Genomic DNA, 26,504 nt, shown 5'->3' with positions numbered 1-26,504 from the left:
AATTGTCTTTAATATCTATATATGATTATATACATAGTATATGGCTTAACATCTAAATCAATATAAATATTTATTTCATTTTCAATACCTTAAACCTGCGTATATCAATTACCGGTAATAATTTACTAACTTTTATAACTATCACATTGTGTTATAAACAAAACAAATTAGCACTAGAAAAAAAAGCATAAAACAGTGGTACATGTATTAATCCATTATTCATTTTTCAATATTCTTTCTTCTCGTACATATTTTAACAATGTTTAAATTTATACCGGAAAAAGCATCTTAATAAGATTTTAAGTAACATGTATGTAGTACTTTGACCATGAACAAATTATATTCCGACAATAACATAACAATACATTGATTCAAACTAGATGCCCACACTATATATGTTAACTCATTAACTCACAGCTAATAATTTACGATTTGTTCATAAAAAAGATCAGTTCACGATAAAGAACAAAATCAAGTACTAATGTAATTGTAGTTTTCATTTCAACATACATATTTATGATTTTCAGTTTACGTCTACTTTTTCAGCAAGTACATTTTTTCTTGAAAGTACTCCAACAGAGTCACATATTGCCTGTTTAAGTTTTGAACCTATTCTATCGGTAAACGGTATGCTTTTTGCTTCTAACGAAGGCAAAACTGATGTCCGACATTTTGCAAGACACTCCTTAATAGTTTCCGTCATTTTTGATTCGGTATGTTCATTTTCACCGAGTAATTTTCTCACCATAAGAAACCTTTCATCAATAGAATTATAGTCGGTATTGACTTTCTTTATTGGTGCTTCACAAACTGCTAAAACTATGCAAATGCGAACAAGAAATTCAAGTTCAAAATGTGCATTATAATCTTTAATTGATTTTAACTGAGCAATTACATTTGAAACATCCGGGGGTTTATGCCCAGTTTTGAATTCATTTTGTTTCCGCAGTAGCTCTAACATGCATAATATTCTACTACATATCTGATATTCTGATGCACATTTCAAAAGATCATTGATCAGCAAGACGTCCTGTTCCCACGTATCTTTTAACATTTTCTCAAGAAGTAAGTGTGCCTCGTAGTCTGATCTTTGAGAGCTGATTATAATGTGCAAAATTGATTTTCCATCGGCGGTTTTAAACTTCCACACTTTTTCTTTTAGTGTGACGAGATCTAAGTCTGCACTGGAACCAGAGTAATATTTTCTATCTTTTCCACAACATTCACCAAACAAACATTGGTAAAACTGGTAGTCCGAATGTTCAACGAAATTAAATGTCGTAGCTGATAAGATTTTACGTCTAAACCTGCTTGCCCAAAATGGAAAGCACAGTTTTTTATTTAAAAGCAAGTAATATAGAGCACCATCTTTCTCTAATTCGCTTTTGAATTTGGTTTCAAACTGTTCTTTATCGAATATTTTACAACTCAGTACTTCAGGTATCATATTTCTACAAGACTCAAGATCCCTTTGTGTGTCATGAAAAGTTATATTTTCTTGTAATTCTCTCATGAAACGTTCGACCAAATTATTCCAATCAATCATAGAGGCATCTGGGAATGCATATGAACGAATGATATATAAAGGAAAGTTGCGAACAGCAACCTCAGAATTCTTCCTAAAGAAATACTCACTTGCTCCATCTAGATATATCTGGTGTTTAAACTCAAACATCTCAGAATGCTTCACCAATATTGTATATTTTAAACTTTCTGCTATTTTTGGTAAATTTTCAAAGTCCAGAGGCTCCATTTCTTTTACAAAATTTTCCGAAACCACTTCAGGATCTTCCAAAAACTCCCGTATGTCTTTGCCATATCTAAGGTCCAATCTTTTTCTTTTCTTTAAACTGCTTAGGCTCGTATAAAACAGCAAAAACAGAAATAAAGTTTTTACACCAGTTCCACTATCTTTTCCTATTTCTCTTTCAAAGTGGTTTATAACGTAGGATTTTGGATCGGTAAAAATGGATTTACTCTTGAAAACCGGTTCAAATGCATATAGATGAGCACACAATGGAAACCCGATTGCACAAGACTTCTCAAATTTCTTAATTTCCTCATATGTGGAATCGATATCAGAAATCGGTATTCCTTTCAAGGTTTTTGCAAGTTTGAACTGTGATTTTAAAATCTTCTTTTTTTCTTTGTCTAATAAAGGAAGTAATTCTGCTTTTAGACAAAACGTGTTTTCGTCAATGTTTGTTTTGATGTGCTCGCACGCTTCTTTTAATACATCATCTTTAACTGTTATCAAAAGATGGATATCTTCTGAACTTTGAATTCTTTCGAAGTAAAAATAAATGAGAGAACACCACCATTTCCGTAATTCCTCTGGATACATATACAAATGACCATCAAAAAGATTGTCAATATAAACTAGAGTTTTTGTTTCTAACTTTATTGTCAAAAGATCTACCCATGATGTAAATTTTAATTTTGTCCAATTATTATATCGTTTGTTTTTGGACATGATATAGACTGCAGATAACGTTTTTCCAGATCCTTGTTGTCCACTCAAAATCGTTATGCCATATTTTTTAAGCGATGTTTGACATTTCTTAAGCATTCCTGTTTTCACAAAACATTCAAGTACATCTTTATAAGCTTGGAGGAAATTGTTTGCATCTGCTGCAAAAAAAATAATAGAGTTTTAATAATGCGAAAGAAAGATTTATATTTGAGAAGTGACTGATATGAATTTTAGCAAATTTAACCCTGAATACTTATAGAAAGCTTTAAAATTCTGAGAAAAAATACATTAAGTTGCCATAATAATAACGTAGTGTATGTAAGAACTGTATTAAATTTTCAAGAAAGAAACGTCAACTTCAATCGACTCTTTTTGATAATACATGATAGTAGTTTCTTGCCACGGTCAAACAATCAGTTAAATATTTCCCCATTATTAAGATTTTCTTAACTGTGATTAAATCATAAATAACTAACCACTTCAATAATGAAATTGTTTATGAAAAGCAGTGGCATAAAATAGATACAGATATTATTATCTAGCTGTTTGATATCGATCAGATAATATCAAATCAACAAATCGAGTCGAGGAATATAATAACATAAAACGAAATACCATACAGATACTCCAAAAGGGTTGCTTAATTGAACATAATTATGACCTATCAGTGTCCGTGATAAAAAAAAAATAATTAAAATAATTTATATCTTTTTCCTAATTTTATCACTTGCCTATTTTATTATATCTGTCATTTCTTATGAATTGTATTGGTATGTTTTAACTTCAAGAACACTAAATGTATTTTGATCTAATTATTCAGAACAAACTAAAAATGTCCGATGCCTATATTGAAAGTAATCATATGTGCATTTGAGTTGAACATTTCAGATATACTTTTATTAATGTTTCAATTCTTGATAAATTAATATCACGAAATGCATACATTTCTTAATATTCAATTGTGTGATGTTAACTCAAATCAGTATTTGTTGTTTACACAGAGTTTGTGTTCTCCAATTCGAATTGTTTTAAAGATCAATGTCATAAGTGAACGTCGTTCAAAACACAAGTATTTATTAGGGCTCCGCTCTGCGGGCGCCCTACAGTGATAAGTCTGTCCGTATGTCTGTCCGTCCTTTCGTCTGTCTGTCTGTCCGAGATTGCTTGTCCGAAGCATATCTTCTTTCCCCTTGGCCTAATCTGGCCTCATACTTTACCCAAAGAGTACCCCTGGGTAAAGGATGTGCAGTGACTTTGAATAATATTTCTAAATCTTAGGTTAATATTATGGCAGTATTATATATAAAATCCTTGTCCGTAACATATGTTCTTTCTCCTTGGTATAATCTTGCTCATACTTTCCTCACAGAGTGTCTATGGTCAATGAGTCTGCAGTAACCTTGAATGACATTTGTAGGTCAAAGGTCAAGGTCATATCGGACCACGGAAATATCCTTTTTTCTAAACACATGTACACTCCACTTCGCCCTATTTGCCTCATGCTTCACAAAAACAGCTTTTGAATAAATGGTGTAGTGACCTTGAACCAATTTTCAATTTCAAATAGAAAAGTCATAGCAGAATTACATGAAAAACCTTGTCTGAAGCATATATTCTCTACTTTTCTGCCAGTCTAACTCATTCTTCACAAACATGATGCCTTTGATAAATGGATATGCAGTGACTTTTTTAAGAGTATAAAAACTCTCCACTAAGCCCTATTTGGCTACTATTTTTACTTAAACAGAAATGTTCATAAATGGCGGGCAGTGACCTTGAACCAAGTCAATATGAAGGTCAAAGCGAATATCTTTATAATCAGGTTTAGACAGGGGATTATTTCCCATTTGCCTAAAGCTGCTTGATCGATGTTATATCAAATTTTGTTAACACTTTAAACGACGGTTTTGCTAAATGTATGTATAATAAAAGACATTGCAGTAGTTTTCGTGGTTTATTTAGCCAAATCTCATGAAAAAATGATTTACAAAACATTAAAACAAACGTATCATTTCTCCTCATATTAAATTTTGTCCTTGCATCAAGGCGGCTTTGATTGTATTATGACTTTGACATCATTTTAAATATAGGTCATAAAAAACTATATATGATATTAGTCAAATTTGGCCCCCATTTTTCGCTGTTTTTAAAATAAATCAGGTACATTAATTTAATGTGTTACATAATAAAAGAGTTGACATGAAATATGTTGTTCACCTATTTATTTGATTTATATGCACTCACTGGCAGTATATGACGTCAGAAGTGAAGCTATTTTTATAATTCAACCAATATCAATCAAAAATGGACATTTTTCTTGTCTTTTTTCGAATGGGAAATATAGAGCGACTTTTTGTCACTCATAAGTTTTGGAGAGATACATCTTTGGTGAAAATATTTTGTTTGTTCAAGCAGTCGCTCAATGTTTCCTTAAAGAAAAACTGCTTCAAAACAAGCCTTTTTATGCTAAAAATGAGAAAATGGCGGGAAAAGGTAAACATTATGATGTCATATTTTTAAACTGTGGGCACAAAAATCAAAGTAAAAATTATGACAAAACTTCAAATGCATATTTGTAGAAATAAAACAAAGAATTACAGTAAAATGACAATGTTCATTTTAGGGGGCCATTTTAGGCTCAAACCATATATAGTCCTTTGTGGCAAATCAAAATAAACCAAGGAACTATTTGTTCACTAATATTTCTGAAGTTTACTTTGTTTACAATTGAAGCATTACATTTGGGTCGATTAAACCTAATCCCTTTTCTAAACGTTCAGATAATGCAGAATGATTTTTTGGTTTGTTAATAAAGAAATTATTTTATTTACTTTTGACTTCTGACTTTAAAAGGAGGCGGATTCTGCTGGTTTAAATATACCATAATATTAATAATTGGTTTGTATGGAAAATTATCTATTACTGTAATTGTGAAAAAATCGAAACCATGCAGCTTTAACCTTGCTCACATTGAACAAAAATGCTTGCATTAAAAAGGCATGGTCACGATTTTTGTCAAAAATTATTTTTCTAGTTTTAATATTTATAATGCTTCAGAAAGACATTTTTAATAGGCAACCAAAATTTGAGTGTCATTTGTTGAGTAATAAGCGAGTTACAGAGCTTGACATTTTTCGCTTTGTAAACAAAGCGTTTGTTGACATTTTGAACGCTGAAGTAAAAATTCCAGTTTAAAACCTAAAACGAATGTGTTAAACGTTAGGAATTGCTTATCTATGCTTAAAATTAATAAAAAGATAGACAAATAAGATTGGAAAAGATTTTTTACTGGTATATTGAACCTATGTAAACAAAAACAGGACACGAGCCTTGTTTACATGACAGCGAACTGTGAGCCCCGTATCTTGCTTATAACTCTATGAATGATTTTATTTGATCATTAGAAATGCATTTATAAAGCATTGTAAATACTAAAAACATAAAAATAGAATTTGACCAAAATAGTGACCATGCCCCTTTAAGGGAAACTGAGATTGAATTAGAAGTTCTATGCCAGCTTGAAAGTTATAGGTCACGGTCAAAGCAAATATGTCTTAAACTACTGTCACCCTATTGTCCATTATTTAAGCAAGGCCCTTTGAGACTGTCACCATCTCAATGTTGTCTAGTAAAACGTATTATTATTGATATAACATTCGATAATGGGCTACATTCTGGAATACCGGTAAGGCTAAAATAATGGACTTGTTGTAAAAAAAAACACCAATATTTCTCAATCATTAAGATAATCTTATGGCACGCAAAATAAAGAAAATGTTTTTTAAATGAAAAAAGGAAACTATAAACACATTATTTTTTTTAAATTTAAATATTTGTATTTATATCAAGTTAATTAAAACAGATACGTTTTCTTAGGGACGTTCTTTTTTTAACTAAGCATTGTGCACTATATATAAATTTAAATGATTTTAAAATGGCGTTAAAAGCGTGGCAAATATATTTAGCACAAACTTAAGAAACAGAATATGATTTAAACAAAAGAATATACTGAATCGTAATTGTTAACGGGTCAAAGTATGAAAAATCAATTCACGAGCGATCCTTGAATAGAATAGAGATATGCTCTGACTAAATTGCACAGACAGACAGACGGACAAGTGAACGCTTGACTTGTTAATGTGTAAAACATTTATTTGGAATTCAAGGGTGCCTTTTTAAATATATATTAATTAAGAAAAAAATATTTGCATTTGAATAAATCAAATCATTACATATCTCTGTATTCAATATTATAATAAAAAAATAATCAATTGACAAGTATAAAGTTTATGCTACCTTTTTTTTATTTTGAACCTTAACCAAAAAAGTAAGGGAGGATTCCTACTTTGGGGGAAAGTCAACTCTATAGAGACTCCCTGTCCCACCTACGATTAAGCCAGTTTTCCGGGAGACAAATATACTTTTGAGAAAAGCTCATTCATATATATATATATATATATATATATATATATATATATATATATATATATATATATATATATATATATATATATATTTTAAATACGGCATATTTAACGTCTTAGAAGAAGAAACAACTCATAATTAAAATTATTTTAAGTAGTTTAATAAATTTTCAATTAGTTAGTTGTAAAGATAATATGTTTCAGATTTTACATTACCCTTTTTTCGATCAAAATTTGCAGCAATTTCCGTATCTACAAATAAAACATATGTTTTTGTTTACTTTAAAAAGTCTAATTTTGACTGGGTCATGAAAACATAAATGTGTGTATTTATCAATACATAAATCTACAGAAATTGTCAACATTACCTGAAGTTTTAATAATACTGTTTGTATTTACCTTTCACAGCCACTGTATCTCGTAAAAGCTTAGCTTTTTCCAATTCTATTGAAAAAATTAATAACCGGTTTAACTTTTTAATCAGCTTCCCAATATACAAATTTAATCAAATAAATACCAAATTTAATACCTTCTTTGTATTCTTCAATATTACATTCTTTTCTTCTTTCTGAGAAAAAAAAAACCAACATACTCTAATCAACAGAAATATTGTGAAACATGTTACCCTTGATTAAGAAATGTAAGAACCATGCATGTTCTAGAAAAATGTCATATTGAAAGAACATAGTTTATGTGAATTACAAAAAAAAAAACCAAACAAGCAAAAAAAAATGTTACAAACAAGAGGCCCATCGGGCCACATCGCTCACCTGAGCAACAATGGCTTTATATGAGTGTTCAAAGGATATTGTGCCATATGATTGTGACAATCACTGTTCATATCGAACACACCCGATTTCATTTTTCCCATAATTCTTTGCAACGTGCTTGGCCGACCCTAACAATAGGCGCTAAGTTATACCCGGCCGAGCTGTCCAGCAATAAAGACGTGCTTAGTGTGTGAAGGGGGTATCGTGTTAGAAGCCTGTGTGGCATGTTTTAGTTTCACAAGTTCAGCATTTGACGCGGACACGGATAGCTGACCGTGGTAAGTATTTATTTAGTTTGGTGTAGTTTATTTGTAAATTTTTGCCTTTTTATTAGTATTACGCAGTCGTCCTATAAAGTCACCTTGACCATTGTTCACTGTAGAGTTACCTGTGTGTTCACTGATGTGTGACTTTAGCGAGAGTGTTTAAATGGAATTCGTCTTTTTCTATAGTACAGTTTTTGCTATTGCTGTATAAAGAAACGGTGATTTAAAGGGCTATTTTCTATGCGTTATTTTATTTTACAATTTATGGTCACTTTTTCCACTTAACTACTTGGGCGGAAGTGCGTCACCGGAAGTCTCAGACGCCATATTGTTTACTGTAAACAAATAACTTAGTTACCATATACTTACAATATTTTGAGATGTTGCCTTTAATATAATACTATTTATACATTATCATAGTTTGATACTATCAGTGAGATACTTATATGATGTATTATACAATATTGTTTTTATTATGGTGTTATGGTGTCACTTGTACACTTATTGTAGTGTCATATTGTTGATGTTGAGAAGATGATGATGTTATGGTGATGTCGATGACTACGATGATGATGATGGTCATGTCGATGATGATGGTGTAGATGATGTCGTTCATGGTGAAGTCGATGACGATGCGATGTTCATGTTGATGACGACGATGATGTTATGATGTCGATGACTACGATGATGATGATGGTCATGTCGATGATGATGGTGTAGATGATGTCGTTCATGGTGAAGTCGATGACGATGCGATGTTCATGTTGATGACGACGATGATGTTATGGTGATGATGATGACGACGATGATGATGGTCATGTCGATGAAGATGATGTAGATGATGTCGTTCATGGTGACGTCGGTGATGATTATGGTGTTGTAGTTGATGAGGTTGACGATAGTGGTGATGATGATGATTGTGGTGACGAAACTACTCTAGTTGTGGTTGTCCGTAGTTGGTCCAGGACTACAGCCCCGGAGATTCTGACACTCTTCTAATTTATTTTTGGTCATTTGTATAAACATCATATTTTTTCTTGTTGAGTGAAAGTTGTGTGAGTGTTTGTGTGGTTTAGTGTTTATATTTCTATCTTTTCTTTCTTTCTCTTATTTTTTTTGTTATTAAATTTTGTTAAATTTAAGATGTCTTGTTGTTGTTTGGAGTAGCCTCCGCTCATCCCGTTACAATGATCCCTCGGTAGAAAACCAAAAAAAAAAAAAAGTATACCATAAAACAAACTGTATCCCAATTTTACACTTATTTTCCTACACTTAATCTATGACATTATACCCTTATGAAATACCATTTTTACCAAAAAAAAAATCCTATGCAAGATAGAAAACACAATTTTGGTAAGGGTACAGTCTTAACTTCCAATTCTCTTTATTTTAGTTCTGCCCCCTCACTTTATAAAACGATCAAATCATATATGAGAATATGCACATAGGTACATATTCATCTTCAACTACATTGTACAAGCTAGTTATTGTATTTAATTAAAAAAGATTCATATATGTGAAAGAGGAAAATTGTACCTCAAGGTGCTCAAATTAAAAACATTCAAATATTTAATTGGTCTTCCACATTATAAACGATTTTTGTTTACCAGGCGTGAACTCATGCTATATTTATTTATAACCTTACTCACTTGATCGATGAATACACTCGAATGAAAAATGTTGTCATGTAATGTATTAAAGAGCTATTACATGTATAATCAATGCATAGGTGACGGAGGGGTATGGGTTCCCCCCCCCCCCCAAGTTAGGCATATACATACTCAAAATCTTTTTCTTTTTTTTTGCTTGTCAAGATTTCTGATAAGGTCTACCCCCCCCCCCCCTCCCCGTCAATGAGCCTCAGACTGCAATGTATTGACAGGCATATTGCTCTATTTTACTAAGGCCCACACTTTATTTTCATCTTTATTCAAGATCAACGTTAAAAATGGCTACAAATTAAGATGATTTTTCCACTGTAATTTTATCTTAAGAATAGCGATAATAAATTTCTCCTCGTAACAGTAATGTTTTAAACTGTTTTAAAGTAATCGTCGTTTTTATTTAATTGTGTCTGAGAAACCATTAAAGTTGGTGTAGATTTATCGTATAAGAAGGGGGCCCAAAAAGTTGTTATAGCATATCATCCTTTTAATTTTTCTGTACAAGTATTTAATGTTTAGTGAAACATTTCTAGTGATAAATCAAAATTTCAGCGTCAATCGTAGAATTATAAGCAAGAAACAGAACTCACAATTATGTTTGGTTTGAGTCAATTTTTTGTTCACAAGACATTCAACTTAAGATTTTTAAACTTGGTATTTCCTATTCAGAATGAACAAAAGCATGGCCTCAGTTCTGGGGGCAAAGCTCTGTATCTTGCTTATAATTCGAAAATTGACTCAGCTGAAAATGATTAGTAAAGAGAAAATTGTAAATAAACAATTAAAACAGAAGAAACATGCACTAAAACAAAGAAAGAGCACAATTTATTTTTCATAATATACATATGTACCTATATATTTCTAGCGGCAAAAACAATCTCTGTTTAGACTGAAAATGCAGAGCATCTTATCAAAACACGTTGCAATATAATCAACCATAACGTAGAGATCGTACCGAATTACCAATAAAATGTATAGTATCTATAATCTGATATGTTGTTAATGCATCAGATTATGCTAATTTTGCGCAGGCAAAATATTAACTTTCTGATTTACCGAAGTCTTATTTGATTCGATACATAAAAATCCCAAAATACAGGCAATATTTCCTCTGAATTTAAAACGCATAAACGAAATTCAAAATGAAGTAAAACCACGGTCATGAGTGAAAAGGTCAACGCATCGAAAGATTGAATCTCAATTGACTTCACGGAATTGGCACAAATATATTTAGCACGTTTCAAGTATCCCTTCGCATGACCCGTTTGCCAAGCGTCAACATTCAAACTTGGCTGCCTTGCACAATGAACTTACGTTTTCGATATGGAATACCGAACCCGAAGTTATAACTGATTGACAGCGATTATCTCTTTATTTTAATTTTCGTTAATTACTAAAATTTGAAACAGAGTTTGCAAATAATTTTTGCAATTGATGTTTTCCTTTCCATAAGGATTATTTTTGCAAAATTACGTTGAATTTGACTCAATAGTTCTTGAGAAGAAGATTTTTTATAATGCACCCCCCTTTTTCTACAGTTTCGAGGTTTTCTCCGTTTTAAATAAAGATCAGTCTTTCATTTCTGCAATTTATAATCACCTTTCCATAGGGATGCTTTGTGCCAAAGAACTATATATGATAAGAGTTAAATTTGGCCCCCATAATTCGTCATTTTTTAAGTGTTTCGGGTGCAATAAAATGTTAACTATTTTTTTTAGAAGAGTTGATATAAAATATATTTTTCATCTATTTATTTGATTTATTTGCACTCACTGGCGGTATATGACGTCAGAAGTGACGCCATTTCTATAATTCAATCAAAATCAGCCAAAAATTGACATTTTTCTTATCTATTTACGAATGGGAAATATAGAGCGCATGCTTGAACAAGGAAAATTTTTTTGTCACTTATTAGTCTTGGCTAGGTACATCTCTGATTAAAATATTTTATTTGTTCAAGAATGCGCTCTATGTTTTCGGAAGGAAAAACTGCTTGAAAACAAGCTGTTTTACGCTAAAAATGCATAAATGGCGGGAAAAGGTTGTCGTTATAATGTCGTATTTCTATATTGTGGGCACTTGAAACAAAATGAATGTTATGTAAACACATCACATACATATCTGTACTAAGAAAACAAAGAATCATAGTAAAATGATGATGTTCATTTTAGGGGGCCATTTTAGGCCCTTATCATATATAGTCCTTTGGTTGAAATTGGCGAAGTGGTTTTAGAGAAGAAGTTTAAAATGTGAAAGGTTTACAGACGGACGGACGGACAGACAGACGGACGACGGACAAAAGGTGATCAGAAAAGCTCACTTTAGCTTTCAGCTCAGGTGAGCTAAAAACAAATGCACAAAATTAAAATATTTTGTTTTTGTGTTTCATGTTATATACAACACATTAACAATAATTACACTGATAAATATTTTACAGCAAAATGAATACTTCTTACATGTAAGTAGACACATTATTTAAAAGATATTATTATCATCAGTGTATATTATTCAGGACCACTTCAATTCACTTCCCGAACTTGTCTTACAAGAAATAGACAATTAAACTTTATACTTACCATATACTGTATTACTATCTTCCTCTTCTTCCTCACCTGAAAGGAATGGCATTTAATACAAATGTATAAAATATATGAATACTATTAAGTTAACTTTGTTTGCGTTGTCAATGTTGTTGGGCATTGATTATTAGGTAAAGCAAAATATTTTACAAGTTTATTGGGTTCCTGAAATACATGCCTGGATAGTATTCAGCTAAACCAAATACATTGTTCCTTTTATAAAAACGGTGTATAATTGAGGTACAATACATACTCAAACTAGGTAAATATTTTACAAAGATGTGTAGACTTTCTATTTTATTCTTATTCCTTTTCAGCATGTACACATTTAAACATTTTTGCGTCTTAATCTTAACACATTCGAAAATAATTGCCACTTTTTAAACAATTCTATAATGTTAAAAATTCTGACTTTTTGTAATTATGTCAGATAAAAAATCAGGTAAAATTATCAAGACTTACTTTCTTCTGATGAACTAACTGACGTCCCGGAAGGTAATAGATCTGTTTCATGTCCTGAATAATGAAATACTGTACATATATCATCAAATTTATACATATGTGGATAAATTAATACAATAAAAATATTATTGATCAGTGTAAGAAAAAAATTAAGGAATAAGGAATCATTTTTTGAGTATGATGAGATGATAAGCCCGCAGGGCTTTATGATAGATTTGATCAAGCCCCGACCAAAATCATCACCTCTTTATTTTCAAAGAATGATTCCATATTACTTATAATTTTATAATTTTAAGCCATTGTATGATAATTAAATATTTAAATAATAAAAACAAGCAAACCCCGCTTGCGCCCAAATTATACGTCATTTAAATAAATGAGTTTTATAGTACAACTTTGATACGGAGTGTTATCAAAGGCAAAGACACTGGGAAATGTAAATTTTGGCTTATATAAACGTTTGCCGTTCTAAAAGTGTTTACAAGTATATACGTTATATCTAAAAAAAAAACCAACAACATCAAATTAACAAAAATTGTACATTCAGGTCAAATGGATAAATCGTTGGATTATTATGAATATTAAATTCTGTGTAAATACCAGAAATATTGTTTCATACGAGCATTTTTAAATACTGGTGGATATATACATTGTCACCATGAATGTGTTTGACACGGTTTGTAACGTATACATACTGCCAAAGCAAATTATTGTGAGGATATGTGCTAGTCATAATGACTTATCGTGGTCATATAGTACATTACAATTAAACTCAATAATGATATATTTGGCATATTTTTAATTCAAATATATAATATTATGTACACAATCCAGTGTATATACAAAAATAGTTTTACGCGAAAATTGCTCTGTTGTGCATGTAAATTATATGAAGACCTACTAATTAAAACATGAACAGTTTTAGATAAGTAGAATACCGACTTCAAATTTATTCTAATAGCGCGAGCATATCTCGTTGGACAAGATTTACAATTTGTTCTCTTGAATTTGTACCTTGTCAATGTACTATCATAACTTACCTCTTGATGGCAAGCCAATCGACTCCCTATTAGGTATTCCACTTTCCTCTCCTTTTAAAGCAAAGATATTGTCAAAGAGGATTAGCATTTTTAATATTGACATAAATCTTTGTTTATAAAAGTAAATTCTAACTCATAAAAGGCAATCTCAAGCATTCTCTACTTTAATTTAATAACATTGTTATTTTGTTTTTGAGAGAAAGTCATCTGTTTACTTTCTTCATCATATACGATGATTAAATACGTGAAAATTAAGCAAGGTTTAAAAAGCTATTCCTTATATATAGTTCATTACATTAAAAAAAATAAAATAGATGTTCATCCTTACAATATTATGCACTGTTAAAGAAAATTCTAATTAGGTTTATAAATGTACTGATAGCTTACCTGGAAGCATCGGTATACCTTCGTCTGGAAACCAATACGACGAGTCATTTAAGGCTGAATTGTCTTTATCTCCTGTACATAATAAGTTTCAATTAATATTATACATACATATTAATTACACTGCGTCGAGGACCACATCCAAGAATATTTGCCCCGAGTGACAGAAAAGCCCTGAAGTGTAATGTTGTGCAATGCCGAAGTTAAATGGCGATACAACTCTCCATGGAGTTCTTGTCACCGAGGGACACATTTTTTTGTATTGTTGCCCTAGAAGACATGTAAACATTAACAACTCAAAATTAGTTTAAGATGAAATTTACCTCATGAACAAGTATATTTTATTAACATACCTTTAGTTAATATTATAAAAATCAATGTAAGATATTGAGGTAAAATTTTGATCGGTGTTTTCAATAAAAACGGTTATTATTTTTCAAATTAAGCGATTAAATTAAGTTCCTCTGAATAGCAGACGCTGTCCTTACATTTTGATTTTAGAACTGTTTGAGTTTGCGTAACTAACTTTCGAACACGACGTAATGAATATGAAGAATTATTGGACGCAAAGGTAATATAACGATTTATGGAATACAAACCAATTTTTCCTGTGTGAGTTGGCAATTTTCAAGGCAAAGGAATAAAATTATCTCATTTTTTGACATAACGAGAAAACCATTTCGAAAACGTTCAAAATGCACACACAAGTACATCGCACAATCTTTTTAATCACTTAAAGGTCTTACGCAAGGAAATAGCCAATCAAACTGAACTCAATTGTAGTTCCATATATATAGAGACAATTTCTTTTCTTTCTTCCTTTTTTGGCACCTTATTTTAGGCCAATAGTATTGATTTTGGACTCAGTGGCTAGGAGAATTATTACTTTAGGGGAATTGTCACACTAATTTCATCGGAATTATTGTTTTAGATGCGCATGATGCAACTTCCTGGATGGTGCTGAGCCTGTCAAATAAAACTCTCTCTCTCTCTCTCTCTCTCTCTCTCTCTCTCTCTCTCTTCTGCAGAAATGAATCAACGGAATGATCAATGACAATCTGACTAAATTTCAGAGCTTTGCAGCTGACATTTAAGCTGACTGACTGACTAATCTAAAGCTTTAAAGGCTGCAAAATTAAATCAGGAAAGCTTTGCTATTATTAATAAAGGATCTACTATTTGAAAAGTATAGTTTCTAACAAAAGAACATGTCAATGGACCGCATCGCTCACCTGATCAACAAAAGCCATACATGTAATAAAATTAGCTTTATGAAGTTATATTAAATATATATTTTTTTTTTTTGGGGGGGGGGGGGGTTCTCACGGTGAATATTGAGCCTTTATGTAACCGGAATAATATCATAGTTATATTTCAAATCAGCATTGCAGTGCTTAAAAAGATCTTAAACATATAAACTTACATAAAATATGAGCAGCTTAATTGTGGGGCCCTATCAAGTCCCGGGATCACAGTCGAAACAATTAAGAACAATATGTCAAAACGATTGTATGTTACTATGACCATATACTAACATTTAAGTTTTGAAGATATTTTTTTAAAAATCCTTTGTAAAAATGGATCCCTTAATATGGCCCCACTTAACCCCCGATGATCTTGATTTTGACATACATAAATTTACATTATCTGAGTTGCTTTTATCAAAATAATAGATTGGCTAGGCAAATGGTTTTTAGATTATCAAAATACATATGTATTTAAACTATACCTACGTAGAGATGCGAAAATTTAACACCCCCAACCCCTAATTTTTGAATCACCCTTCTCAAAATCGTGTTTTGACAGTTTTGCTTTCACCAAAGTTAGAGTATTCGTTTTGATTGATTTTAAGACAATTATAAAAAAAAAACTTTATATTCTTATGTAAAGTTTAGCTCTCAAGGTGGACTTAACCTAATATTGACAAACTTGAATCTACATTAAACAAGGTAGTTTTTACTAAATATTCAGTTTTATTTGCTGATTAGTTTTGGAGAAGAAGATTTTTAGACCTCTAATTGTAGCCCAATCATACCTCCGGGAATCACAATTTAAACCAAATTGAATCTACAGTACCTGAGGAAGCTTCCACACAAGTAATATCTTTTCTGGCTGAATGATTTTCAAGATAGAGATTTATTTTTTTCTCTTTATATTCCTATGTAAACATGAACCTCCCTATTGTGACTTTTAACACTATCCCCAGGGATCATGGTTTGAGAGAATTTAAATCTACATCAGACGAGAAAGCTACCTCTTAAGTACCCTTTTTTTGACAAATGGTTTTCAGATGAAGTTTTCCAAAGATTACTCTTTATTGACACGTTTTCCTATGTAAAAATTCGACACTCCACTGTTGCCCAACACTACCCCCATATTTTAAATAATTTTTTGAAGAAACTTACATCAACACTTACTGATGATACTTCCTTACAATTAAGAGCTATTTGGCCAAATGATTTTTAGAAGAATATATTTCTTCATATATTACTTATAAAAATTCGACCCCAATTGTGGTCCAATCATATTTCTGGTAGTCATGATTTTAACAAACGTGAACTAACACCACCTGAGGATACATACATACATATATACATACATACGTACGTACGTACGCACAAATATATTAACAAAAAATCCATTACAACTATTACTGCATGTATCGATGTACATGTATATTAGTAAAGCTTTTAAAATCATAATTAAATACATGCCAGTCATTAATCCCAATTTTCTTTGGTGTTTCCTGTACCTTACAACCATAGACATAGTCACGATGGCGATAAGAAGAAAAACGACTACAGCAAATGTTATAAAAATAACCATACCAGCACTGCAAGACAAAAATTTCACATTTAAGTAAACTGAAATAATACTCGTGTACATATATTTGTCATGGACATAGTTTATAAAAGTATCTGTATATATCAAAACAAAATTGGTAATTAAATTCTACTATTTTTTAAATATGATAGGTACATGTAGATCATGTAAATGTTTAGAAAAAATTGCCATAGTGAACAATAACTATATTAACTAGGTATCAGCAGATTTTCCTTTGGTTTTTGGGAGTTGATTTTAATCAACTCTCCTATGCAGTTACTCTGGCAAACCGAAAGTGAAACAATGTTTGGACCTAAGCACAAATCATCGCCGCTGACAAGACTTTCTTGAAAATAATAGAAAAATTCGATTTTACGAATGCTGAAGCAGTGTGTTTCAAGGAAACTTATCGATAAACACTTTGAAAATAGTCAGATTTTATATAATACGAACAATGTAGATATTTTTGTGGTCTCATGTGTTCCCACGCTAGAGTGTAATAAAGTCTTGTTCAACCAGAGGTTCGGCTGTCTCCGTAAATCTCCGACAGGCAAAAAGGCTCTCTTGCTAGTCGGAGATTGACAGAGACAGTCGAGCGTCTGGTTGAACGAGACTAGAGTTCGATATCTATAGTGCTTGGATACATACGATTTTGAGAATTGCTTCGATTACTAATACATAGTTTGAAATCTATCTTTAAATATTATATATCATGATTTATATGGGGTTTCTCGAAATTCTTGTCGGAAAAGTCTAAAAATTCATATAATAAAAAGTGCACACATTTTACCTTGCTACATATAAATATGTGCTTAAATTATCATTACATATCGAACAACCCTCGTAACTCATTGCATAAACGTTAAAACGAGATTTGGTGAATGATCTCTCTCTCTCTCTCTCTCTCTCTCTCAGCATGTTGATTACTACCACTTACTTTAAAGGTTTAACTGTGTCGAAATTTTCAAGACTTGAGTTAAAGTAATTTTCTTTTGTAGTTAATTTCGTTGACAACTCAAAATTTATATCTGAGGACGTCGTTTGTCTTCTACTTTTAACTATGTCGTAGCAACCTTTGTCTACAAATAAATATGACAAACATACTGTAGGATTATTTTTTCTATATTAAGTCGGGTTTAATCCGACTTAATATAGAAAAAGTAACGACTCAAACAGAAACATTTATATTATAAATTAAGCTTTTTTATATAAAGATTATGAAGTAATGTATGTTCGGTCATCGTACAAAGATACGCATCAGTGGAATTATAAAGCTGTGGGCAGGGCGGTTCCATGTCGCTGCATTTCAAACCACGGTGTTGTTGAACTAGTGCTCCAAGAGTGTTATATTCTGCACAGAGTCCTTCAAAATCATATGTGCATATCAGTGCATTGATATGTTCGCTTCATTATATGATAACTGACAAAAGCATAGAAACATATTTTCTATTTGGATAAAAGTATAGAAAGTTTATTTTTGGATACTTATTTTCTTACTTTCAAATATAGGCAGCAGATTATGACAGTGATTACGGTAAAGGTACATGTATGTATAAATAGTTTTGTGAAATGTGCATGTTTGACATTTAAACTGTGTTTGATCACAAAATGTATAAAAGTCATAAAACCATTTCATGATAAAGAAAATGATGTGGTGTCGTGTCAGAAATGGTAGTTTAGTGTTTAAATGCCTTTTATGTGAATTCTAAATGATAAAAAAGATTAATACATGGTTTATAAACGTCTCTTAGTCTTATTCTGTTTGAAAATCTATTCGAATGCTCTGGTGAAGCAAAATTAAGTTATCATTATCGTTTTCTAAACGTTTTTGCTTAATATACCATATATATAATGTACCAAAGAAGAGCCATCTTTCTTTTAACAAAAGAAACTATGATTTATTTTAATCATATTTATAAAAAGAAAAAACGTGTATATGGTGACAACAAAATACATTCTTGAAAAATACAGCTCATGTTGCGTACTAATTATAAATTCAAGTATGGGCCAATAAATCATTTAACACTTAACCTCACCGTCGTGTATTGTGTTTACATTTTTCCAGTGTCATTTTTTTCATTTGCTGACTTGACTGACTTTAATGTACTTTTATGTCTCAAACATTGACGCCAATTTAGAAATCTTATCAAAAAAAAAATCACCATTTTCATAAATAAATACAATATCTCTTTTCCTCTTAAAATATTATTATTATGCATTTTAAGATGTATTTCATTGTGATATGCAAAAAAAATGATGAAAGTATCATCGATCGTAAATAATTCAAAGTCACATAATTTCAAAAATTAAACAACCTACCTAAAGTTATTATGTATAATGGAACACAAACTTCAATAAAGGTCTTTTCAGCTTCGTCTATTAGGCAGTGGTATTTGAATTTCACTGGTTCAGTGCAATTTTGAATGACCGCAAGAGATGTGCAATTTTTTAATTTTGCCCTCCTCCCAAACTCATTCTTTGATTCGGGACATGAATCAACACTCAGCGCAGAATTCTTTGACCAGGAGCAGAAACGACTCTCATATACCTAAAATCATATCAAACTAAAATATTTAGGTTTACTTGGAATTGGTAATTTGTATTTTATGTAAAAGTTGTGGTGGTATCAAGAAGATTATACACTCAAGAGGTAATTTTTTGTCAAGATCATATATTGTTTTTATTTACTATTTTATACACATTATTGATAAGTGTATTTTCCAAATTCACAATACCAATGATATAAAAGAATTAGAAAAAAGGTGTGCAAGTTTTCTTTTCAAATACGTGTGTCAATTTAATAATTTTATCAAAATGTTACTTTTTTTTTTACGTAAACAATTTTACAATGAATACTGTACACATTTGTGCATCATTTTTAAGGCGTCGAGCTAATGCTCGGCAGCCTTCTAGCGATCGTCTGGATTGGCAATCGTCCAAAAATTCATGCTCTGAACCGCCTTTTTAATGCGCATAAAAATAAGTTCCTTGAAGTATTTAACGTATTACAAGATTTGTATTCCTTTTATATAACTAAATTGTGTACAAAATCCAACTTTGCCTCCCTGGTTATTGACAACTCATTGCATTAGTATAAATTTGCTTAATCAAGAAATGGCGGATGAATACAATAAGGTGCAATGTAAACATTTACTAAAATATTATTTAAGTTTATCGCTTACATTTTGATTGGAGACCGTGCCCGATAGAAATAAAATTTGATATGTAAATTTATTTGTTATCGGGCATGGTCTCCGAAATAACTGTAAGCGATAAACTTATCTATAAATTTTGTTGCAATTAATAAACACGATAATGCAGTTGGTTTTGGTCGAGCATTTTAGATAGCACGTGTTGTGGATTTGTTTGTAAACAACCATAGCATAGATAATCTTGTTTCAAACGGGAATTGACATAAATAAAAGTATGTTTTATTATTATAATTAGGGACACACTGTTAATGTATTCAAATTATGAGCCTGTGAAAATTGTGCAAAGACTTTTTAAAGCAGAAAGAAAATAATTTTTTTTTTAACTTTGAAATTTCTTCGATTTTTGTAACCATGATGAGTTATTGTATTATAAACGCATCACTACCTTTTTTATAACGAAATATACTGATTATTGTTTTTGAAACAGAACGAAAACGAATTTATTTCCTTTTTTATTCTTATATTATTTGATATACGACTATTAGTACAGAAATTCAAATTATTGATATCATTCTATATAAAAGAAAATGCCAGCTCGACGCCTTGTGGCCGTTCCGGCCTTTGATTTTAAAGAGTTATCACACTCTTCTAAATTTAGTATTTTACATTTTTTGCTTTCCTTGTGTAAATATTAATTACTCCAAACAGTGTGTTTGCTTTGAAAAGCGGTAATTATCCATAATATCAATTCATATCATATCATCGACCCTGATAACTCACTAATTAGATATCATGATACGTTGCACTGTGACGTATTATGCGACCTTATTGGATATATATATAATTACGTCATAGTTTTAACGACTGTAAAACGTCTGAAGATTTTTAACAATGAAAGCACTTATGTTTTGCAGTTAGTGTTGCTTTTTTTCTTTTATTATATATATATATATATATATATATATATATATATATATATATATATATATATATATATATATATATATATATATATATGAAAGAGAATGAAAGAGTGAGATAGAGACAAATAGATAGATATATAGCTTGGACAGAAATTTGTCAAAGTTTTCCCTACACTTTCCCTCTGGGAATCTAAAAGAAATCAAGATACAAAGATAGCTAACAGAACCTGCTTGTTCCAAGTTGCATATGAAGTCACAGATACTGGCTGGTAGATCAGGAAAGAGAAAGAATATGCATATCGCGAGATTTGAAATTTATAGCCTTTTTATCATAATAAACATCTATCATAATAATGTAAATTTAACCATGGGATTATTTGAGGTCTTTAAATATTTGACAGAGTGCAAAAAGATAAAAATTCAATCTTTGACCTTTACACATGACTTTGAAATTTAATAGGCAAAATATCTGAATCCTGGTGATGAATATTTTCAAATCTCAGGTCTTAACTATGATCGGAACACAAATTACACATTTTTAACTAATAAAAGGCTAAATTGCACATAAATCAGATATTTTGAGCATATTTAATTGATTGCTTAAAAGGATAAAAAACACGTTTAAACGACTAGTTCTTCTTGTTATAAAATCAGACGAATACCATTCACATGTAGCTTTCAGACTTATCAAAATATGTTGTTTTTTCCTGCATTTAGCATTTTATATAGATATATTTTCTTAAGATAATGGATTAAAATGAACTTTTACATAATATATAGCGATTATATTGTGTATTTGTGAAAATATTTCAAAAATTTAATTTCACAGGTGTTTCCTGCTACATTTAACTAATCAACTTTAGCCAGATTATCTAGCATAAAGAATTATAAAATTTACTTTTAGTAAGTCTAAAATTATTTTGTAAAAAATTTTGAAAATTGAAAAACATGCGATATGTCCTATAAGATAAAGATCTATTGTAAACAATATTTTACTTACCACCAGCTGTTCTAAAAGCAGAACAATTATGCTCAAGGTAATTGTTTTCAATACTGACATCTTGGATGCCTAAAGAAGAGGGCAATTAAATATTATTGCATTTATGAAAGGACAAGTAAGCATTTAAATAATAAATTAACATAGTTTTTTTATAATATACGAAACATTACGTATCCATATATAAAAGGATCCAACATCAAGTAGATATATAGATATTCACTGGTACATTTATGACACGTACGTATGTTTTTCTGTTAAGCTGCCAGAAAAATATAACATCATCTGCACAACATATTACCACGTGAAACGACATATTTTCTTGAAGTAAAGACTTATTATTTCGTATTAAGACGTATTATTATACACTGTACCTCATCATGATAATTCAGGACAAAGGTTCATATTTGCATGTCATTGTCATATTTTTCATCATATTTGAACCCTTCGAAAGCAACAAGAATGTTCAATCAATGCCCATGAAAAAATCCGGAACATTAGCATAAGATGTAATGAAATAACATTTTTTAAGATATTATTGGATAAGAGTTTGTATCAACATTTTAGACCCCTTTATATCAGAAAACTAACGTTAAAAACCCCGTTTACATTCAGTCCGTTTTTGCTCTACAAAAGTTTAAAAAACAAATAGAATCTTATGTATTCTAAATGATCCCCTGTCGCTCTGTATAATGATCAATTAACTGCATGAATGTTCGAAAGGTATGAAGATTTATTCCCCCAGAAAAATTATGTATAAGAATATATCTTCATATCTCCCTAACGTTTATGCAAAAATTGTATAACATCTCGTTAAAACGACAAAACATTTAATGAAAACACTATAAAATTTCGTGAAAGACATATTAACGTCAATAATGACATGATATTTCATGCATCTGCCATATCGATATCATCAGGTGAAATCGACTAATTGCATGTTTCTCTTTAGCTTGCAAACGGCATATTATCTTGTACATCTCAAATAAACTACCAATTATCTCGTGTAAACAAAATATTTTCTGGCAGAAACAACACATCTCGTGAAAAGTACATAATTTCTATTGCCTACAGTACCGATCTGACCAAAACGAACACCAAGGTAAACCCCGGGTAAACGCTTGGGGTTTAGTTGGGGTTTACTCTGGGATTTCTTTTTGAAAATTTGGGTCCGCTCATGGTTTACTTAGGGTGTACTTTGGATTTACTTTAGAATTGCTTTTGGGGTCATTTGAATAATATAAATTTTGCGCGTTTTTTTTCCAACAAGACGCCTTAACAGACGACACCTGAGTACCATAGCCCTGAGACTAACCTGTCAGTGAGTCTTAATTTTACATTTTTTTTTACAAGTTTCAGTTTGGAGTTTTATAAATCCTAATACAAGATGCTTCTAACTATAAACCCCCTCCCCATTTCATGTTTAAAAAAACATTAATTTTTTTTCAGAAAGGGGGACAGGAGTACGAGGAATGTCTATACTCTTGCTACAGGTGATTTAGATTAAGTTTTTGTCCAACTACTGTGGAAGTAAAAAAAAGAGGATTTTCTTATATTTAATACAATGTCATGTTCTTTACATTGCAATGTTGGCCCTGCCACAGGGTTTGGAACTCTGAGCATGAGTTTCTCAATTTTGGTTGAGGGCTTCATGAACATTAAAACCATGCATTCATGATCAGTTTATATTTCACTATTGTGAAAGTGAAGCAGAAGATTTTCTAAGATTTAATCAATTTTCCCGTTTTGGCAATATTGATCTTAAAAACCAGTTACACGGCTTTATGACTATCAAAATAATGCATTCATTTTATCTCCCCTATGTAAATGCAGATTAGAAGCTTTTCTGATATTTAATGTATTTTTATAAGGGCCTAAACTCCCAAACCATATATTTCACTCTTTAGGTGAAAGGCTTCCTGTAAATCATTACCCTACATTTAATTTTTTCTTTACTGTACATATGTATCTGGGGATGGAGAAGGATTTCTAAGACTTACTGTATTTTCAACATTTTTTAAGATTAAAAAACATTTTTACAATATGAAATTATAAGCTTTGACCAAAAGCCTTAACCCCTGATTCAGGGACCATAAATTTTACAATTTAAGTAAAGGGCTTAAATCTTTGTAAAAAACAGATTAAAAAAATTCCACAAAAGCTTTTTTCTCAAATTGTTATACATGATTGATAATATCATTTCCTACCTTTTATGTAAAAAATACTTAAATCTACCGTCTTGTTTTTAGTGGGGGCCATCTCAAAATATTAAAAAGCACCAAATTTTGCTCTATATTTGGAGCATTTCGAATAAAGATTGGTAAAATGGATTTATTAAAAAAATAAGAACATTTTTCCTAACCACATGTCATTTAAACCAATTCAAGTGTCTTTGAAAAGTTTCTAGAAATCAACGGTCTGGTTCTTTTTAGGGACCATCTCAAAATATGCTATATTGCTATATATTTGGAGCATTACAAATGAAGATTGGTTAAATGAATTTATTCAAAAAATAAGAAAAATTTTCCCGAGGATAGCATAATTCTTTGTGTATAATTTCAACGGTGTACAATTTTTACTTTTTCTTTTATGTTATTTCTTATTTTATCGTTACGTCATATAAGCGCAATGGAAATGCTCCCCTTACCGCACAACGGAAAAAACGATTAAAAAAAAAACATTTTCCTAAAAAATGTAAATATTTTTATCTGTATTTTGTTTATTTTGTTCAATTTTATAAATGGCATCGAAAAAATTTCTTAAGAATATCAATCCACTGTATTATACTACAATGCACAAAAACATGCGCAATGAAACATGCGCAATGAAAACTAAAGTCGGCCTCATTCATTTCATTCATTTACTCTATAATTACATTTTATGTTACCTTGTACATCACCTTTTAAATAAAACTAAAATTTTAAAAATTGTTATACAATGTTGTCATATGAAATAGTATAGTTTTCGCCAGTTTACTATTGAAATCGAAAGAAGGGAAAACCATTTTTGATAAACCGAAAATGTTTAAGCTTATTAAACTTGATTTCTGTCTGTTGCTTTCAATTGATTTGATAAAGTTAAATAATGAGAACCTTGTGTTTATTTTGAACTTATATTCAATTGAATCCATACAATATAATCTGAAATTTTCGATACATGAAAACGAAAGTAGAAAAAAATAATTCATAAATAACTCACTTTTGTATTATCAATCTACATTGTTTTGTTTTTTCAGAATAAAAATAAAAATAAATGTACATGTATAACTTACTTGTCTTACAATAGAAGCAAGAAAATGAAGCAACAATCAAACTGCGCATATGTCCTTCACTAAATAACCTATCTGTGTATTCACGTTTGTGGTATTTAAATATTACGTTTATAAAGTTTAAAGATTACCAGTTCAAGATATGGATAACTAGATGTTTTATCCTGCGTGTAAAGTAAATGTGCATGTGTGTGCATGTTTATGCACATTTTACATGTTACGATACATTGTTTTCTTCGAACGTTAGTTTTTAAACTATAAATGAAATTTAATAAGCACAATAGCATATCATTAAACATGCTATAACTAAAGTACTGAAAAGCGCTAATCTAGCTTGGTTCTAAAGGAATTTTACTTTTGTGCAATCTTAGTTAGAAATGAAACTTATTGAACTCTTGGCATATATTTAATTAATGTCAAATGAAAGTACTCATCCATATTTATCCTTATTCAATTCATTTTTGGTTGAGAAAATTTGGTCGAATTTACGTTTGCTTTAAATATATATTATGATTTATCATATACATGTACACTAAAATTAAATAAATGTAAATTAAAGCTTAACACGACTTGTAAATGGACACTTGCCTACAACATGGTATATAAAAGCCTTTGATTTTGTTACACCTTGTGTGCGACGCGTTAAATATATGTCACAGGGATACAATTGAATATGATTTAGTATTAAGTAAATCATTTATTTACTCATTCATTCATCCATACATTTCATTATTAACTCATTCATGGTTTACTCGTGTTTGACTGGTATTCGTGTTTTGTCATGTGATTGTGCTATTTTGGGTTGTGATTCACCATATACGGTAATAGCTACAATATGTCTATATATGGCAGTGGTAAAACAGGTTTTCATGGGTGTGTATGGTTAGTGCGCAAGTGTGAGTGATAGCACTTTATTCATAGTACTTGTCTGTTTAAATAGTTTGAGACTTTCATTAGTTTCATCATTTTATGTTTAAGTTCAACTGAAGTCAAATTTGGTGAGAAATACTTTCTTACTTGTTTTTATCTTAAAGTTAAAATGTCTAAATATTATAAAAATGTATGCGTCAATTGTACGAATGTTTTCATTTCAGGTCACCTTCTTATCATTATCATTGTCATTCATCATGATAAAGTAACGTTGGAAAACTTAACAATGTACCCTTTTATTTATTTTGTACAAGGAGTAACGACCCCGTGACATATATTTGTTTGTCTAATGTTTGCACATTTATATTGTTGTGCGTGCATTTTCGTTATAAATGTATTGCATTAACCA

At 30.6% G+C, this 26,504-nt stretch overlaps 1 protein-coding gene across 4 annotated transcripts; it reads right to left on the bottom strand.

The window, feature by feature from the left end:
• LOC128185940 (uncharacterized) lies at positions 1–25,317 on the bottom strand. 4 transcript variants are annotated; one of them, XM_052855651.1, is made up of 14 exons: positions 25,229–25,317; positions 21,961–22,029; positions 19,205–19,433; positions 18,132–18,248; positions 17,823–17,964; positions 16,777–16,895; positions 14,066–14,137; positions 13,679–13,729; positions 12,639–12,692; positions 12,174–12,209; positions 7,427–7,465; positions 7,297–7,341; positions 7,114–7,149; positions 1–2,631 (listed from the first exon to the last, which is right to left on the bottom strand). In XM_052855651.1, the coding sequence occupies exons 2-14, from the start codon at positions 22,018–22,020 to the stop codon at positions 524–526; spliced, it is 3,108 nt and encodes a 1,035-aa protein (XP_052711611.1). In that variant the 5' UTR covers positions 22,021–22,029; positions 25,229–25,317; the 3' UTR covers positions 1–523. The 4 variants fall into 4 exon arrangements, with proteins under 4 accessions (XP_052711611.1, XP_052711612.1, XP_052711613.1 ...); XM_052855652.1 differs by having other exon boundaries at positions 1–2,628; XM_052855653.1 differs by lacking the exon at positions 7,427–7,465.
• Between the last annotated feature and the right edge of the window lie 1,187 nt (positions 25,318–26,504).

The sequence above is a fragment of the Crassostrea angulata genome, chromosome 5, assembly GCF_025612915.1.
Source record: "Crassostrea angulata isolate pt1a10 chromosome 5, ASM2561291v2, whole genome shotgun sequence".
NCBI lineage: Eukaryota > Metazoa > Mollusca > Bivalvia > Ostreida > Ostreidae > Magallana > Magallana angulata.
Note: the sequence above shows the minus strand (reverse complement) of the source record. Positions and strands in the feature narration are given on the sequence as shown.

Coding starts and splice junctions, on each gene's coding strand:
- LOC128185940 (XM_052855651.1), bottom strand. CDS start 22,020: ATGTCAGTATTGAAAACAATTACCTTGAGCATAATTGTTCTGCTTTTA. Junction 14,138..16,776: donor AAAATTGGGATTAATGACTG/GCATGTATTTAA, acceptor TATTATGTACAG/GAGATAAAGACAATTCAGCC. Junction 12,693..13,678: donor GATTGGCTTGCCATCAAGAG/GTAAGTTATGAT, acceptor TTCATTATTCAG/GACATGAAACAGATCTATTA.